Raw genomic sequence first — 17732 nt, 5'->3', positions numbered from 1 at the left:
AGGAAGAGGACTAGTTGTGCCGACAGTTCTAGCAGCAGCAGGAGAAATTAAGAACAATCCTGCAGTCTTTGATTGTATTAGACAGAACATGACCTGCCAGAGTAATCTTTGTTTACAAGTCACTGGAGGCTTTTGAAGTAATTTTGTTGTGTTAATATTGTTGTTTCTAGGTAATAAAGAATCAAAAATTGTTTGTGGTAGTTTTTGTCTACTGCAAGTAGGATTAATATCCTCTTAAAACGGTGCCTCACAAGAAAACACTTTAGAAAAGTGTTTCCATGATCCCCAACAACCTCCCAGAATTGACTGCTTTAATTAATTATTAATCAAAGAAAACAACCTCTACTGGTTTAAAAACTTGTCACAGAAAAATATGACATTAGAGAAATATATTTGTCTCAATATCCCATGCGACCTCGCGAAGTTTGGTGGTTTAAATCATTTCCACCTTGTATATTAAGGATTCAGCGAAATTCTTCATCCTTTTATACCCAACAGATATTATCTGATTATCGTTGATGATTCATGAACTTGGTACAAAGGTATAGAGACCATAATGTACAAGAAGCTATTTTCGGTAATCAAAATTACATCATTGATGGAAGATGATGATGCTAAAACTTCCTGGCAGATTAAAACTGTGTGCCGGACCGAGACTCGAACTCGGTCCGGCACACAGTTTTAATTTGCCAGGAAGTTTCATATCAGCGCACACTCCGCTGCAGAGTGAAAATCTCATTCTGGAAACATGCCCCAGGCTGTGGCTGAGCCATGCCTCCACAATATCGTTTCTTTCGGGAGTGCTAGTTCTGCAAGGTTCGCAGGAGAGCTTCTGCAAAGTTTGGAAGGTGAGAAACGAGGTACTGGCAGAAGTGAAGCTGTGGGGACGGGGCGTGAGTCGTGCTTGGGCAGCTCAGTTGGTAGAGCACTTGCCCGCGAAAGGCAAAGTTCCCGAGTTCGAGTCTCGGTCCGGCACACAGTTTTAATCTGCCAGGAAGTTTCATATCAGCGCACACTCCGCTGCAGAGTGAAAATCTCATTAAAATGATGCTGTTGGTAAATCACCTATATAAGTTGTAGTAAATATGTAATTTCTCTACAGGCTGAGGACATACTGGTGACCGTGAACGAGGGCACGCTGCTGGGAACCACAAAAACCAGCCTCTACAACACGACGTACGCGGCCTTCCTCAGCATCCCATACGCTGCGCCGCCGCTTGGAGCGATGCGTTTCGCTGTGAGTTTACTGCCAGCAGACAGTAACAACCTGTTCACTGATACTGTGTCTAGTTGACATGCGGTTACAGCTTAGTTGATGAGGAAAGTGTCCACGAGGAACGTATTGTATGAATCAGCGAGTAATGGAGGAAGATTATGTTTCAACGTACTGTTGAGAACTACCAAGGAACCCCCCTGAGTGTGAGGTCGCAAAAGGCCAATAACGTTTATGAGCATGGTTAAACTGGTCGGAGGGTAACTCACAACAGTGTTACGATGTTAGTGGTGTTGATATAAAGCAGAGCGATAGCAACGGTAAACAAAGCAGACATTCCATTATATCTACAACATCAACTGCCGAAGTTGACATTTTACTAGAAGGGAACCAAAAGAATTTCGCAGAGTGAGAAATGCGTAGCAGATGAAACATTAGCGTCTCTGCAAGAATGTGTGATGTCGTATATGCTCAACTGTGCGGACAATGTACATGAGGAGTTCAGTGATGACGATACCTGCTTAACAAGTGAAAGTGATACTGAAACAGGTGTCGAGCTATGTAGTTCATCATCCTTATCAGACAGGGAGTCACAAATCCCGTCGCCAGTGAAACGCAGTAAAGGACAGTCGTTGTCCAAAGCGAGGGTACTAAACAAAACTACATACATGGCAGATCATCTGCAGTACAGTAAGAACCCAATTATGAACAAATTTTGAATAAGTCCGCAGCAATATGACCATGCAGTGCTAAAGAAACACTACGGATAGTCAAGGGAGGACAAAGCGCACTTGTTGCAAAAACTAGTGGTTGAGTGTTTCAAGGTTTCTCAATTCAATGTGCATGATAATGATGCACATGAAACCGCGCGTGATATAGCTTACAGTGATATAAAGGTAAGCAGAAGATGGTTAGACAGCTTCAAACAATGCTAGAGAATTGGAAGACGTAAGATAACGAAATCTGAAAGCGTCAACTTGACGACGCATATCAGATTTCGGAATCTGCCGGAAAATTTTTAAATGAGATAAACAAACCTTTCTCATCGTTCACTAAGAAACTTCTTTTAAACTCCTTCCATCCGGGATTTGAAAAGGAAATTCATATGAAAGGAAACTTGGAAATTAGAAATACGAAGAGAGTTTGAAACGGTACAGTAGTTTCCGCTCTATAAGCAGCAGGTTTCGCTGCTCGCTCGCACCAGGAAACAGAAACAGAGGCGGCACCGCAGCCAATTTTATTACACGACGCGGCCGGCCGCGGGTCCAACAGAACCCATGTGGACGGGTGGAAAGAAATGTGTCAGGCTTCATAATACGTATTTATATGTGTCGTGTATTGTGCATTTCTTGTACGTGGATGTGAATCTGCACATTAACTTTCCTAATCCTCCTCACACCTTTCCGTAAAGCGTGGCCAAATCTTTGTTGGGAAGTACTTCTGTAGCATAGTAGTGCCAACCTTACTCCTGGGTAGGGTATCAGAGAGACAGCACAGGCAGGTAAAAGTCAAAGACTTTCCAGTGGCACAAGATTTTGGGGTGGAGAGGTTGGTCACGGCCAAGTGGTTCGACCACCCCCTCCACCGGGGCCCGGGAAGACCTCCGGGTGCCCGCCATATTCCAAGAGTGTTACAGAAGACGGGTAAGTGAGCAGACGTGCCCTCAGTGCGTCTGTCTTAATGTTCACGCATGGAAGAGAGGTATTTGAATGTTTGTGCTAATTCTTTTATTTCCAGCTTCGGATTGTGTAAGGTAATGAATGTGCTCGTTTAATTCCGGAAATTTGACCCCCTGTGTTAAAGCATCTGGTCCCCAGTTTGCCCGTTATCCTCCTCACATAGTGAATGTCCTATGTAAAATATTGGGAGACTTTGGTGGTATACATTTGGCCAACGCAATTCCGTCTTACCCGTAGAAATGTGCGTGCAGATTAGTATATAATATAAGCGAGCTATAAGTTGTAAAATTGTAATATCTGTAAACTGAAACAATTGCTGCTATCGCTGTAAAGTCGAGTGATAATGTTTAAAATAAATAGGAAATCAACTTTCATCAATCTTTAACATACCTTAAAAAATCACAAAGAAGTCAAGTTAATGGAATTTATTTAAAATAAAAGCTATAGAATGCAGGGACCCACACATCAGCGTGTGAGCCCTCCAGCCCCTTGCCTAGTATCGTACGGAAAGGACACGCTCTCTAGGTAGCGCTCTCAAGCTCCTCTCCCGAGTTATCCGTTGCGCAATTTAGATTCAGGGCTTGACGACATCAACTTTCATCTGGCGTCCCTAGGCAAGGAGGTAAGACGGTAAACTTTCAAGTTGTACCAAGATCAATTGACATCAGTTACTCAGCGTATTCTTAAACAAATATGCCGACAGTTGATCTGGATAGCAAATTGGCTGGAAGGTTATTTATTGTACAGTGAGAAGTTGGAGGTGCTCCACCCCGTACTATTCTTTCTCGTTTGCGTCGTCTAGCTAGGGCAGTAGGGAATGTTTACTTCACAGCAAGCAAGAGTGGGAAAATTGGCGTAAGACAACTACAACTATGGTATGAGCACTGCTTTTTGCCAGTGACTGGTCAGAATAATTTGCTTTAGTATTATTTGTGTTCTTCTTTTTGTTCTTCTTGCGGATATCTACGGCTGGCGCCGCTTCTTCGCCCAATTCACCATTTCCTTATGTCTTGACTTTCCTCAACATTCATACTTATCGCTTGCATTGCATTATAGTGCCAGTTGCGTCATAGGTGACCCCTTTTCTTCCGCTGGGATGGTATCTATCGTAGTACCCTATTTGCTATTTTATCTTGCTTCATTCTATTCAGAGGGCCAAATCACATCAGCTGTTTCTGTTAAATGTTGCCACAGATATCCCTAACCATTTTCATCTTCTGTCATATTACGTCATTTCTTAGCCCATCCATCCTAGTATAGCTTGTGATTCATCTGAATGAGAAGCAGATTTTTTCCCCTCTAGCATCCCAGCCTTCCGATCCGTACAAAACTGCCCTCTGACTGTAGTCTTATACAGTATCTTCTTGATGTTCTTTTTATCTTTTTGTTCCATAAAACGGAGTTCATTGCCCTTGTTACAGCTCGTCCTTTACTAATCTTACTAGTAATATCGTCATTTCTTGTGCCCTGTTTATTAAATAATACCCCAAAATACCTTGCCTTTTATACATCTACAATTACTGCTCCATCTACCTCGAAGTTTTTTATTTTTTCGTTCCAAGAGTCAAGTATTCATACTTCTGCATGTTCATCCACAGGCCAGCCTTATTGTATTCATCTTAAAGTTTTCTTATCATATAGCTTAGATAATCCTTATCTTTTGCTAGTACATCTGCAAAATAAAGACTAAATGTCTTGCTGTCACTGTTACAACGTGGCATTTTCCATGCCAAAACTGCAGGATTGCTCTTAGAAGCAGCTTAAATACAGTCGATGACAGCCCACATGCCCGTCGCAAACTCTTATTAACCTCTGTTCAACTATTCCCATCCTTACTCTCGATATGTTATTATCATACAATTTCTTAACAACCTTCAGTAATCTTTGATCTGACCTTATCTCTTTCAACAACCCCCACAGTTTTCTGATGGGTCGATTATTGTAAATTAGTCAATGCAACATATGTCTCCAGTCCAGCCTTCGTGCGTTTTCATACATTAGTCCAATCGTGAAGATGTTGTCCATCACCCATCTTCCAGCTCTTCTTGCTGTCTGTGACTTGTTTCTTTCTCTATCAGATCTGTCAGTACCTTCGAGTAGTCTTCAAACGGGAGGTAACACTGCCAATCCCCAATAATTATTTGGATCATTACGTGACCCTACATTATTCACTGGTTTTCCATTCCGATGGAACATCTTCTCCATTTAATACACTTTTAAGCAGACTCCTTAGCATCTCAGACAATTTCGGTGGACCAAACTTTGCCAGCTCTGGATATATTAATCCTTACCTGAGGCCTCCTTTATCATACTGCACCTCATATCCTGTTAATGAATTTTTATATCTAAACACCATAATCCGTTCTATTCCATCCTGACCTCATATTTATACGAAAATTCAGGCCGATTTTCCTAGAACAAATCCTTAAAATGCGTTGTCCATTGATCATGACCAATATTATTATGATGTAACTTTTCACTAGTTAACACACGCAATGACTTGATTGTTCTCCATGAATGGTATGCGTGTAAAACTAGAATAAACTGCCCTCATAGAAAAGTGTTTGACTCTTCAGTTCGTACCACCTGGAACCACTGGACCAATTCAGCATCTGGATGTTTTTCTGTGCCTGTAATATATATTATCGCACTGTGCAGTTCAAATAAAAATGAGAAAACTCTTCAAAACTTTTTAGAAACACGGAAACTTTCAAATAAACTTATTAGACAAGAGAAGAGAAAGTATGTAACTCAGCAACTGGAATCAATAGAAGCAGATTTTAAAAATTATAATACGCATGGATTCTACACAACTTTTGCAAACCAAATTAAAGGGTATATCCCTCAAAATGTCTGTTTTCGGAAATCAGATGGGAATCTGGCACTAAGCGACGAAGAAAACTGTGAAGAATTAGCCAAATATTTTGAAACGCTACTAAACTGTCCAGAACCAACAGAAGCTCTTCCAATATCCAGCACTAAAGCCCCGCAACAGCAAGACTCTGTACCGCCAACTGAAGAAGAAATTATCAAACACATAAACAAACTCAAAAATAACAAAGCATCAGGAGAAGATGGAATTGTAGCCGAATTTCTCAAAAGTCTAGGGTCTGACTCAAGAAATGAGCTAGTTAAAATTATTCAAAACATATGGGTTACTGAAGAAATACCAGAAGATTGGAAATGTGCCCTAATACATCCGTTACATAAAAAAGGGGATAAATCGGATGTGAACAACTATAGAGGAATCTCCTTACTTGCCGTCACATACAAGATATTATCAGCTTGTCTTCTTGAAAGAACACAAAAACTGCTAGAACCCAAAATCTCAGATTTCCAAGCTGGTTTCAGACCAAACAGATCATGTCCAGAACAAATTTTAAACTTGAAATTGATTACAAGGATGAGACAAATGCGAAGGAAGCCTACAGTATATGTCTTTGTCGACTTTAAAAAGGCATATGATTCAATTCACAGACCCACACTATTTAAAATTCTTGAAGAACAAGGACTGGATAAGAAGACACGGAACATCATAGAGCAGACATTAACAAATACAAAATGCAAAGTGAAATTCATGGGAAAACTTTCAAAATCATTTGAGATAAAAACTGGGGTTAGACAAGGTGATGGATTATCACCTCTGTTATTTAACTTAGTTCTGGATAGAGTCATGGCAGAATGGGAAAAAGAACTCAAAAAAGAAAAGTACTGGAAACCAATATCACTGGGAACCAAAAAAGATGACCTACAAATCCCCTACTTAGCCTACGCAGACGATCTTGCAATAATGGCAGATTCTAGTGAAATGGCAGTCAAACAGATAGAAACCTTAAAAGAGTGTGCAGGAAAAGTTGGCCTACAAATATCTTTTGAGAAAACGGTGTTTACAACAACAAATCTAAAAATTTCTAAGTTACAAACCAAATATGGAGAAATTAAGAGGGTACCATACTTTAAATATTTAGAAGAGATAATTTCTGAAAAATACTCACAACATGAAAGAATATTAAAAGCTCGTAGGGGTCTAGGGCTGGTCCAAAACATTTACAATAAAAAATGTCTATCTATAAATACAAAAATTAAACATTATAAGTCGGTAATTAAACCAGTAATGCTATATGCCAGCGAAACCTTGACACTTAAAAGGAAAACAGATATGGAAAACCTGAAGAAAGAGGAAAGGAAAATCATTAGGAAAATTCTGGGACCAAGATGGACCAAAGAGGGGTATAGATTACAGAAAAATTCTAAAATTGAAGAATATTCTAACATAGAGATAGACATGAGGAAGAGGCGTCTAAAATTCTATGGCCACATAATGAGACTTCCCGATCACAGACTTACAAAAAAAATAGTAAGATACGTAGCATCCCTTGTTAATGGAGGAGAATGGATCAAAAATGTAAAGAAAGATCTGGAATTAGCCAACATTACTACTGAAGACATGAACAAAAGAAACAATTTCAAACTTAAAGTTGACAAATGGGAGGTCAAACCAGAGACAAAAGCGCCGAGAACTGGAACAAAATGGAGCGAAGAAAGAAAAGCTGAATTCTCGCAAAGAATGAAGACCTGGTGGGCAAACAAGAAGAATAAGAAGCCCCAGAAGTGAACCATCTTTACTTAGCGTCTTCCATGTTGGGAGCTTTACGACTAATAATAATAATAATTATTATTATTATCCCACTGTCTGCAAATAAGCCTTACAGGCCTGATAGCTTCACGACAAGCTCTACAACTGACTCTTACGCATTCTGTTGCATTCCATCGCATTCCATAAGTTCTCATCACCTTGTCAGTCATAGCGATATGATTCTGCATGCGTTCCTTAGGAGTGGAGCCGGCCGGGTTGGTCGAGCGATTCTAGGCGCTATAGTCTGGAACCGCGCGACCGCTACGGTCGCAGGTTCGAATCCTGCCTCTGGCATGGATGTGTGTGATGTCCTTAGGTTAGTTAGATTTAAGTAGTTCTAAGTTGTAGGGGACTGATGACATTAGAAGTTAAGTCCCATAGTGCTCAGAGCCTTTTTTTTATTTATTTATTTTTTTAAAAAAAGAGTGGATACCGAGCTGGACGTCGTGCACAGTTTGTAACTCCCATTTGCAACTCCCATGGAGTTCGTCTTCGATCTTGATGATGCGAATCTTTCTGAACACTGTGGTGCGCCGTTTTTCATTCGGTTTTCATGATGCAACTTAATGGACATTTCTTGAATATCGACGATGTTCATGTTGTGAAGTGTAATACATACATCCTACAGAAGGTTGAGCTTTGCACCTCCCAGACACACATTTCCTGTCGCCCTCCTGATGGGCCTTACTAAAAGTTCAACTTGCGACCTCGCACACAAGGGGCTCCGTGTGAGTCATTAGCTATGGAGCACAGGCTCGATAAGATAAGCATTAGAAGGAAATATAGCTCTTCTTTTCCGAAGGATCATCCGAATCGACTCAGGGGGAAAAAAAGGAAAATCTAAATTGAGGTGGCGTTTACATTTACGTACATATGCCATAGGCCACAGTACTGTGCTTGACTAAAGATACCATGTACCACTGTTAGATGTTACTTTTCCTCTTCCTAGCAGATGGAGTGAGGGAAAAAATTTCTTGTCTTTACAGCCCTTACGCGAGATGTTCGTTAGTGGCAGTAGAGTGTTTCTGCAGTCTGATGAAAATGCCATTTGTCTAAACATTTTCAATAGCGTTTAGCGGAAAGAACGTCCGCTTTTCACTTCTGCACTGGTTTAGTGTGTTCCTTTAAACCACCTGGCGCAGATCCACAAACTAAGAGGAACTCAGTGGACAGTGAGAGTGTAATTAATGGAATTTCTTATGCTAGAAACGTAACCGAACTGATCTATGAACATGCTGAATTTGAAACCCATTACAACACGAATTATTTATTCTCGCACTAAAAACTTACATAGTACAGACATTTATGACTATATTATTTTTGGCCAAAACTTGGCCTCTTCCAATGCATTTTCTGTTCGTTGATTAAGATCATCTTCTTGTTGGAGGCTGGATGCAGTAGGCACTGAAGCATGTGATGAACATTCTGGTCTTCTCCACAGTAGACTGAATATCATATTGACCATCGTAGCCCCATCGTGCCAAATTAACCTTTTATCTGCCAACTCCAGATTTCAGTCTATTCATGTTCTTCCGATAGTCAGGAGACAGAGCTTCTGAAACTCTTTTTCCAGCAAGGGACAAGGTAGGTCGAAGCGCTCCATAGCTCCAACCTAAGTTTTGCAGCACTTGCTCTAAGAGCCCGATGTTCCAGGGAAACTCCTCCTTGACTCCAGGAGTTGCGAGTGCGGTTCGCACCAGTACAGAGAATGCGTTCTCTCCTGCTCCACTTCCTTCCTTTCCTCATTTGCAGGTACTTCTCTCCGAACAGGAGGTCGTGCTATTGCTGCGATGTGGTAAAGTCATTCGCGTGGAGTGGATTTTAAGCAATGTGTTATGATTATGCTGGTGTCATTGGCAGCCATGTCCACCTGTTTGGTATGTATTGAACTGTACCAAACAAGACAAGCATACTCTGTCACAGAGGAGCATAGTGCTATAGCAGAAATTCGTTGAGTTTCAGGTTAACTACCCAATGTGATCCGGCCAGTCTCTGTAGAAGATTGTTCCAAGTGGAAACATTTGACTTGCAGTTCATGCAGCTCTCCATGGTGTTTTGAGGTCTCATAGTCTTTCAGTTTGGCACCTGACTGTACTATCTTTAATTTGCAGCAACTTACCCTACTTCTCAAATGAAAAGCACTTACTTGGGCCTTTGTGAGCTTTGGTTTCAGCTGGTTTGTGTTGCAGTATATGGAAAATTGTTTAAGGCCATTCTTGAGGGTGTTCTCCACTAATTCAAAATCCACTGGATGGCTAGAGCAAGGGCAGCGAAATACAAGAAACTCCTCCTTTTGAGTGCTATGCGTTTGCCATTCGTGTACACACTGATATGAATTGGAGCCAGCAGAGTTCCCTGCGAAAGCCCGCTTTCCGGTACTCTCCATCGACTATGCTGTTCTTGGTAGCCGACGAAGAACCTGCGATTCTGCAAAAGAGTGGCGATGAAACTAGTTCTTTGGCCAGGCTTTAGGCCCTGGTTAGTAGTAGCTGGGGACCGACAGCGTCATTGGCCATACTGTGTACTCATTAGACTGTTCATTCCGTTCAGCAGATCATTTAATTCTTCTTCACTTTCACTCAGGATAGCAATGTCATCAGCGAATCGTATCATTGATATCCTTTCACCTTGTATTTTAATTCCACTCCTGAACCTTTCTTTTATTTCCATCATTGCTTCCTCGATGTACAGATTGAAGAGTAGGGGCGAAAGGCTACAGCCTTGTCTTACACCCTTCTTAATACGAGCACTTCGTTCTTGATCGTCCACTCTTATTATTCCCTCTTGGTTGTTGTACATATTGTATATGACCCGTCTCTCCCTATAGCTTACCCCTACTTTTTTCAGAATCTCGAACAGTTGCACCATTTTATATTGTCGAACGCTATTTCCAGGTCAACAAATCCTATGAAAGTGTCTTGATTTTTTTTTTTTTTGCCTTGCTTCCATTATTAGCCGTAACGTCAGAATTGCCTCTCTCGTCCCTTTACTTTTCCTAAAGCCAGACTGATCGTCACCTAGCGCATTCTCAATTTTCTTTTCCATTCTTCTGTATATTATTCTTGTAAGCAGCTTCGATGCATGAGCTGTTAAGCTGATTGTGCGATAATTCTCACACTTATCAGCTCTTGCCGTCTTCGGAATTGTGTGGATGATGCTTTTCCGAAAGTCAGATGGTATGTCACCAAACTCATATATTCTACACACCAATGTGAATAGTCGTTTTGTTGCCACTTCCCCCAATGATTTTAGAAATTCTGATGGAATTTTATCTATCCCTTCTGCCTTATTTGACCGTAAATCCTCCAAATCTCTTTTAAATTCCGATTCTAATACTGGATCCCCTATCTCTTCTAAATCGCCTCCTGTTCCTTCTTCTATCACATCAGACAAATCTTCACCCTCATAGAGGCTTTAAATGTATTCTTTCCACCTATCTGCTCTCTCCTCTGCGTTTAACAGTGGAATTCCCGTTGCATTCTTAATGTTACCACCGTTGCTTTTAATGTTACCAAAGGTTGTTTTGACTTTCCTGTATGCTGAGTCTGTCCTTCCGATTATCATATCTTTTTCGATGTCTTCACATTTTTCCTGCAGCCATTTCGTCTTAGCTTCCCTGCACTTCCTATTTATTTCATTCCTCAGCGACTTGTATTTCCGTATTCATGATTTTCCCGGAACGTGTTTGTGCTTCCTCCTTTCATCAATCAACTGAAGTATTTCTTCTGTTACCCATGGTTTCCTCGTAGCTACCTTCTTTGTACGTATGTTTTCCTTCCCAACTTCTGTGATGGCCCTTTATAGAGATTTCCATTCCTCTTCAACTGTACTGCCTACTGCGCTATTTCTTATTGCTGTATCTAAAGCGTTATAGAACTTCAAACGTATCTCGTCATTCCTTAGTACTTCCGTATCCCACTTCTTTGCGTATTGATTCTTCCTGACTAATGTCTTGAACTTCAGCCTACTCTTCATCACTACTATATTGTGATCTGAGTCTATATCTGCTCCTGGGTACGCCTTACAATCCAGTATCTGATTTCAGAATCTCTGTCTGACCATGATGTAATCTAATTGAAATCTTCCCGTATCTCCCGGCCTTTTCCAAGTATACCTCCTCCTCTTGTTATTCTTGAACAGGGTATTCGCTATTATTAACTGAAACTTGTTACACAACTCAATTAGTCTTTCTCCTCTTTCATTCCTTGTCCCAAGGCCATATTCTCCTGTGACCTTTTCTTCTACTCCTTCCCCTACAACTGCATTTCAGTCGCCCATGACTATCAGATTTTCGTCCCCCTTTACATACTGCATTACCCTTTCAATATCCTCATACTACCTTCCTATTCATAACGAATCCTACACCTGTTATACCATTTTCTGCTGCTGTTGATATTACCCGATACTCATCTGACCAAAAATCCTTGTCCTCCTTCCACTTCACTTCATTGACCCCTACTATATCTAGATTGAGCCTTTGCATTTCCCTTTTCAGATTTTCTAGTTTCCCTACCACGTTCAAGCTTCTGACATTCCACGCCCCGACTCGTAGAACGTTATCCTTTCGTAGATTATTCAATCTTTTTCTCATGGTAGCCTCCCCCTTGTCAGTCCCCTCCCAGAGATCCGAATGGGGGACTATTCCGGAATCTTTTGCCAATGGAGAAATCATCATGACACTTCTTCAATTACAGGCCACATGTCCTGTGGATACACGTTACGAGTCTTTAATGCAGTGGTTTCCATTGCCTTCTGCATACTCATGTCGTTGATCATTGCTGATTCTTCCGCCTTTAGGGGCAATTTCCCACCCCTAGGACAAGAGAGTGCCCTGAACCTCTATCCGCTCCTCCGCCCTCTTTGACAAGGCCGTTGGCAAAATGTGGCTGACTTCTTATGCCGGAAGTCTTCGGCCGCCAATGCTGATTATTTATCAAAATTTAGGCAGTGGCGGGGATTGAATCCGGGACCGAAGGCGTGTTTGATTATGAATGAAAGACACTACCCCTGGACCACGTGTCCAAGGCACGATGTATCTAATGTCAGATAATGGAGTACAAGCAGTACATCAGATGGTGATCAAAGTTCTTGGGACTTGGTACTGGGTCTTCATGTCCAGAATCTTCGGGACCGGCGTTTTCGCCCTCTTGCTGCGTCTTTCTTCCGGGAACAGGCTGAAAGCTGTTGCGAACTGTCAAGCTTTCGTATATTTAAGGAATTTCCATGTTTATCGCCACGAATGTTCATCAGGGCTATTCAGTGACGTTGCTCTGATAGGCTGAAGAGTTTATCGGTGCAACACGTGCAGGAGAGCGTAGCGTGTGTCCTCGTAGCGCTGACAGTCAGCCAAGACGCCGGGAACCACAGTACGTCGCCACAATTAAAACGGTTCGTGTGTTTAACAATCTCTTCTAGCGCTCTAGTTCCTCTTTTCACTGGTACGATGCGCTTACCGAAATGCGAAAATTAACAAAGCCCATATCTTGATCGCGCATTTCACTACATTCATTTACGGCTGAGTGTTGCGTTATTCAGGCGTACAGGTTGTTCATGCTGTTATAAACATCCTTTAACTGCACGAAATCTCTGCTATATCATACTGGCCCCTAATTTCGTATACTACTACAATCTGCAGTGGCTTTGGTCGGTCTTTCGTCAATCTCAACGTATTTTTTGCTTTATGACTGATTGGAAAATAAAGCTTTATATGACACCGATTTTAATTTCATATAATGTTATAACACGCTAATGATTTTATGTCAAAACAACAAAGACATATTTGTTGAAGTAATCATTATCATCTGGTGCATTTCCACAAAATATTCAGATTTCTTCCTGTTTTAGGGACTGTCTCTAAGAAGATAGTTAGTGCAGGTTCCATAAATCGCCTAGTACATTCGTTTATCACGATACGATTTTTCTCCCTTGTCTCAGGCGCCGCAGCCAGCAGCAGGCTGGGTTGGAGTGCGGAACGCCACCCAGTACGGCAGCGACTGCGTCCAAGAGGACGGCAGCGGCTCGGAGGACTGCCTCTACCTGAACGTGTACGTGCCGGGCGTTCCAGAAGAGGGTGCCAAGCTGCCCGTCATGTTCTGGGTGCATGGTGGGGGGTTCGTACGTGGTGGGGGCTCGGACCGCGAGTACGGACCAGACTTCCTCGTCTCCTACGGTGTCATACTCGTCACCATAAACTACCGGCTGGGGGCTTTAGGTATGTGCTGTTATCCTGATGGAGGTCATATTTTCAATGCCTTACACAAATACCGTCTGCAACCAGATCGCGACACACTATATCATCATACCACCTGACCAAAACTATCTCTATGTAAAGCCGTCGGCACACGGACCGTGCATCCTAACGTTAAGGATTGAGCGTGCCGAGTTTCTGACGTCATAGCGTGGAATTGCACGCTCGGGAGTCTTTCCGAAAGTGCAGAGCAATATCTAGCATGTCAGATATTTTGAGCGTGCGTCTGAGCGTTGACCAATGAGATGGCACAACGCCACCTACGTCACACGCACTCCGTCTCCCTTCAGTACAGAGTTGTGAGGCGCCATATTGGCATTTATTTCAAGCCTATGTGTATATATGCTGTTTCTGAGCACCAGCAAATTGAGAATCACAGGAAAACCAGTTGTTATCTGTGTGATTCGTTACAATAAAATGATGAGAAACGTCATATTCGTGGCAAAAGAATTATTTTACCTTGTGTATTATGAGAGTAGGCTATTTGAAGGCAGCGACACACTGAAGATCCACCCAAAACGTATTGTTCTTGGTACAATTTGTTATAATTAAATTTCAGTTAGTAACATATCTACGATTAAGGGTTTCAGCAACGGGTAACATAACCTGATTACTTGTAAAGGGTGTGATGTTGGTTTAGCTGCTGGCACAGTAGCTCAGCATGCTCGGTCAGAGGGTTAGCTGCCCTCTGCAATAATAATAATAAAAAAACTGAGTTAATGGATCAACGAATAACTTGAACAGACGTCATAGGATGTCCGCCTCGAACACGTAGAACAAACTGTAACGATCAAAAAAAAGCGTAATGAGTAGAGTCACTGACCAGTGAAGAGTTTTATAGCGAGGCAGTGGTTTGGGTCTTGAACCTACTGAAATTTTTCCCTAACATTCGTGTTTTTATTAGGTTCTGATACTTTATTATTAGTTTAATATAAGCATATACTATAATATCTGATGTTATGTAAATATAAATTCACCGTTTTTTTGACGTTTGACTTTGTTGGATTGGCTTAATCTACAGGACAGCTTGCGCTACTTGTATGAAGACATTTTGCTCCTTTTTCTTTTACGCCTCGTAGTTCACATGTTGCAAAGATTCTGCTACTGCGTAGGAACAGTGATCAAGTAAGATTGACCTTGGGGTGTTACTAAAATGTGGGAATGATGAAATAATGTTTATCTTATGCAGTTCACCATTTTTTTAGGGTTGACTTTGTTGGATTGGCTTAATCTACAGGACAGCTTTCGCTACTTGTATGAAGATGTTTTGCTCCTTTTTCTTTTACGCCTCGTAGTTCACATGTTGCAAAGATTCTGCTACTGCGTAGGAACAGTGATCAAGTAATACTGACCTTGGGGTTTTACTAAAATGTGGTAATGATGAAATAATGTTTATCTTATGCAGAGAAGTATTCCAAATTTGTAATGCACTGTTTGTAATGGAACTTTTATAAGCCTGTTTCCTTATTAATTGGACATGGTACTTTCCTTTTCGTGGACGATGGAGGAAACTTGCGTTTTAATAGAGCTAGCTTGAGAATTTTACGCGCGACCGTTGAGTAAACTGTGTGATTACGAACTAGAAGCATCCCTCAACTGCCGCTGGAGTGCGTTGCGATCGCGTATACCACGTTGGGGCCCACGTACCATATGCCAAGTCGCATCGTTCCTCAACGTTGAGCAGCACGTTGAACTTGCCACGCTGCACGTTAACGTTCGACAGCACGATCCGTGTGCCGACGGCTAACGCAGAATTGACCTACACATATCAAAAGAGGCGGACCCGCACTACAGAAGCAGTCGGGGTGTGTTTTGTAGTGAAAGATTAACAGCAGATTTGGTCAGCTAGGAGAGCTCACTGATGCGGACTAGTCACTGGGTGGCGAAGGCATCAAGGACGTTTCAACCCTTGGACGCTGTCCAAGTCGACTGTAGACGAAGTCATCGTGAAATGGAAATGGGAAAAAACGACCACAGTTACATCAACACCAGGCAGACCTCACGTACTGACAGACTGGGACCTTCGAGCACTGCAGAAGGTGGTTGTAAGAAATCGCGTGCAGTCAGCCGAAGGAGCCGCACTAAAGTGTAGTGCCGGACGGAGAAGCGCTGGAGACATTTGCGGTGGCACTGTAGAAGGTCATGTCAGACATGATGCACGTCTGGAAGAGATCGATCAGCAGCACACACAAAATATTAAATCACTTTATTAAAATTTGAACAATATAAAATACTTAACTTTGAAGCAGTCAATGTGCACAAAAATGACTACGTACTCGTATATATTACATCGTTGAACTCTGTAACTTGCCACTTTGGACACAAGACAGAATGATAGTCATATCTCAATATTCAGTTGACTCTAAACTTCGGTTTACTGTTCTGGCTTCTACTACAAATAGTGCAGTTGGATCTGACTAACAAGCAACCCTTTGATTGCGAGGTCGCAAGTTTAGTCTTCAGTAATGCCCATCTGAAGGTGCAGTATAAATAATTATGATAGTAAAAATGTTAGCTGCTGATGACTCACCATGCTGCACCAGGAGGGTGACAGAAAACGAGTATATAAGAGATGCAGAGATCAATCTTCTATGGGATGTATGCATCACACTACACAACGTGGACATCTTCGACATTCAATAAATATACAAAACAAACCACTAACTTGCACCGCGAAAACCAAATGAAAAATGGCGAGCCACAGTGATCACAGACGTCCGCACCAAGAAGATCGAAGGCGAACTGCTTGGGAGTTACAAACCTTGCAGGACGTTCAGGTAGGTATCCACTCTTAAAGAATGCGTATAGAATCATATAGGTGATGATCTGATGTAATGTGACGGCATGCAACAGAATGTGAAACAATGTACTGTGGAACTTAAAGTAATTCTGGCTATCCTTTAAGGTATAGCTGGAGATAGTGCGGTAATACACTGAATCGCCAAAAAAAACTTGTATAGACACGCGTATTCAAATACAGACAATTGTAAACAGGAAGAATACGGCGCTGCTGTCGGCAACAAGAAGGGTCTGGCGCAATAGTTAGATCGGTTACTGCTGCTACAATGGCAAATTATCAGGATTTAAGTGCGTTTAAACGCACTGTTGTAGTCAGTGCACCAGCGATGGGATACAGCACCTCTGAGGTAGCGATGAAGTCGTGTTTATCAGGAATCCGGTAAAACATGAAATCTCCGACTTCGCTGTGGCCGGAGAAAGATCCTGCAAGAATGGGACCAACGACGACTGAAGAGAATCGTTCAATGGGACAGAAATGCAACCATTCCGCAAATTGCTACAGATTTCATTGCTGGGGCATCAAGAAGTGCCAGAGTGAGAACCATTCAACGAAGCATCATCGATATGGGCTTTCGAAGCCGAAGGTCCACCCATGTACCCTTGATGACTCCACGACACAAAACTTTATGCCTTGCATGGGCCGGTCAACACTGATATTGAACTGTTGATGACTGGAAACATGTTGCCTGGTCGGACGAGTCTCGTTTCAAGTTGTATTGAGTGGATGGGTGTGTACGAGTAGGGAGACAACCTCATGAATACATGGACACCGCATGTCAGCAGGGGTTGTTCAGGCTCGTGGAGGCTCTGTAATTGTGTGGGGCGTATGCAGTTGGACTGGTATGGGACCCCTGATAAGTCTACATAAGACTGAAAGGTGACATGTACGTAAGCATCCTGTCTGATCACCAGCATCCATTCAAGTCCATTGTGCATTGCGATGGACTTAGGCAATTCCAGTAGGGCAATGCGACACTTCACATGTCCAGAATTGCTGCAGAGCTGCTCGAGGAACACTCTTCTGAGTTTAAACAATTCCGCTGGCCGCCAAACTTCCCAGACATGAACATTATTGAGCATATCTGGGATGCCTTGCAACGTGCTGTTCATAGAAGATATTTTCACACCCTCGTACTCTTACGGATTTATTGCCAACCC

At 42.0% G+C, this 17732-nt stretch overlaps 1 protein-coding gene across 1 annotated transcript in view; it reads left to right on the top strand.

The window, feature by feature from the left end:
* The window catches only part of LOC124607159 (pyrethroid hydrolase Ces2e-like), a 103867-nt gene that overhangs the window by 18446 nt on the left and 67689 nt on the right, over window positions 1–17732 (top strand). Inside the window, exons 2-3 of the mRNA XM_047139372.1 lie at window positions 1103–1237; window positions 13463–13739. Of these exons, the coding sequence (XP_046995328.1) occupies window positions 1103–1237; window positions 13463–13739 (412 nt within the window). The remainder of the gene's footprint in view (window positions 1–1102; window positions 1238–13462; window positions 13740–17732) is intronic.

The sequence above is a fragment of the Schistocerca americana genome, chromosome 3 (assembly GCF_021461395.2).
Source record: "Schistocerca americana isolate TAMUIC-IGC-003095 chromosome 3, iqSchAmer2.1, whole genome shotgun sequence".
In the NCBI taxonomy this organism is placed as follows: Eukaryota; Metazoa; Arthropoda; class Insecta; order Orthoptera; family Acrididae; genus Schistocerca; species Schistocerca americana.
This window is presented reverse-complemented; position numbering and strand designations above follow the sequence as displayed.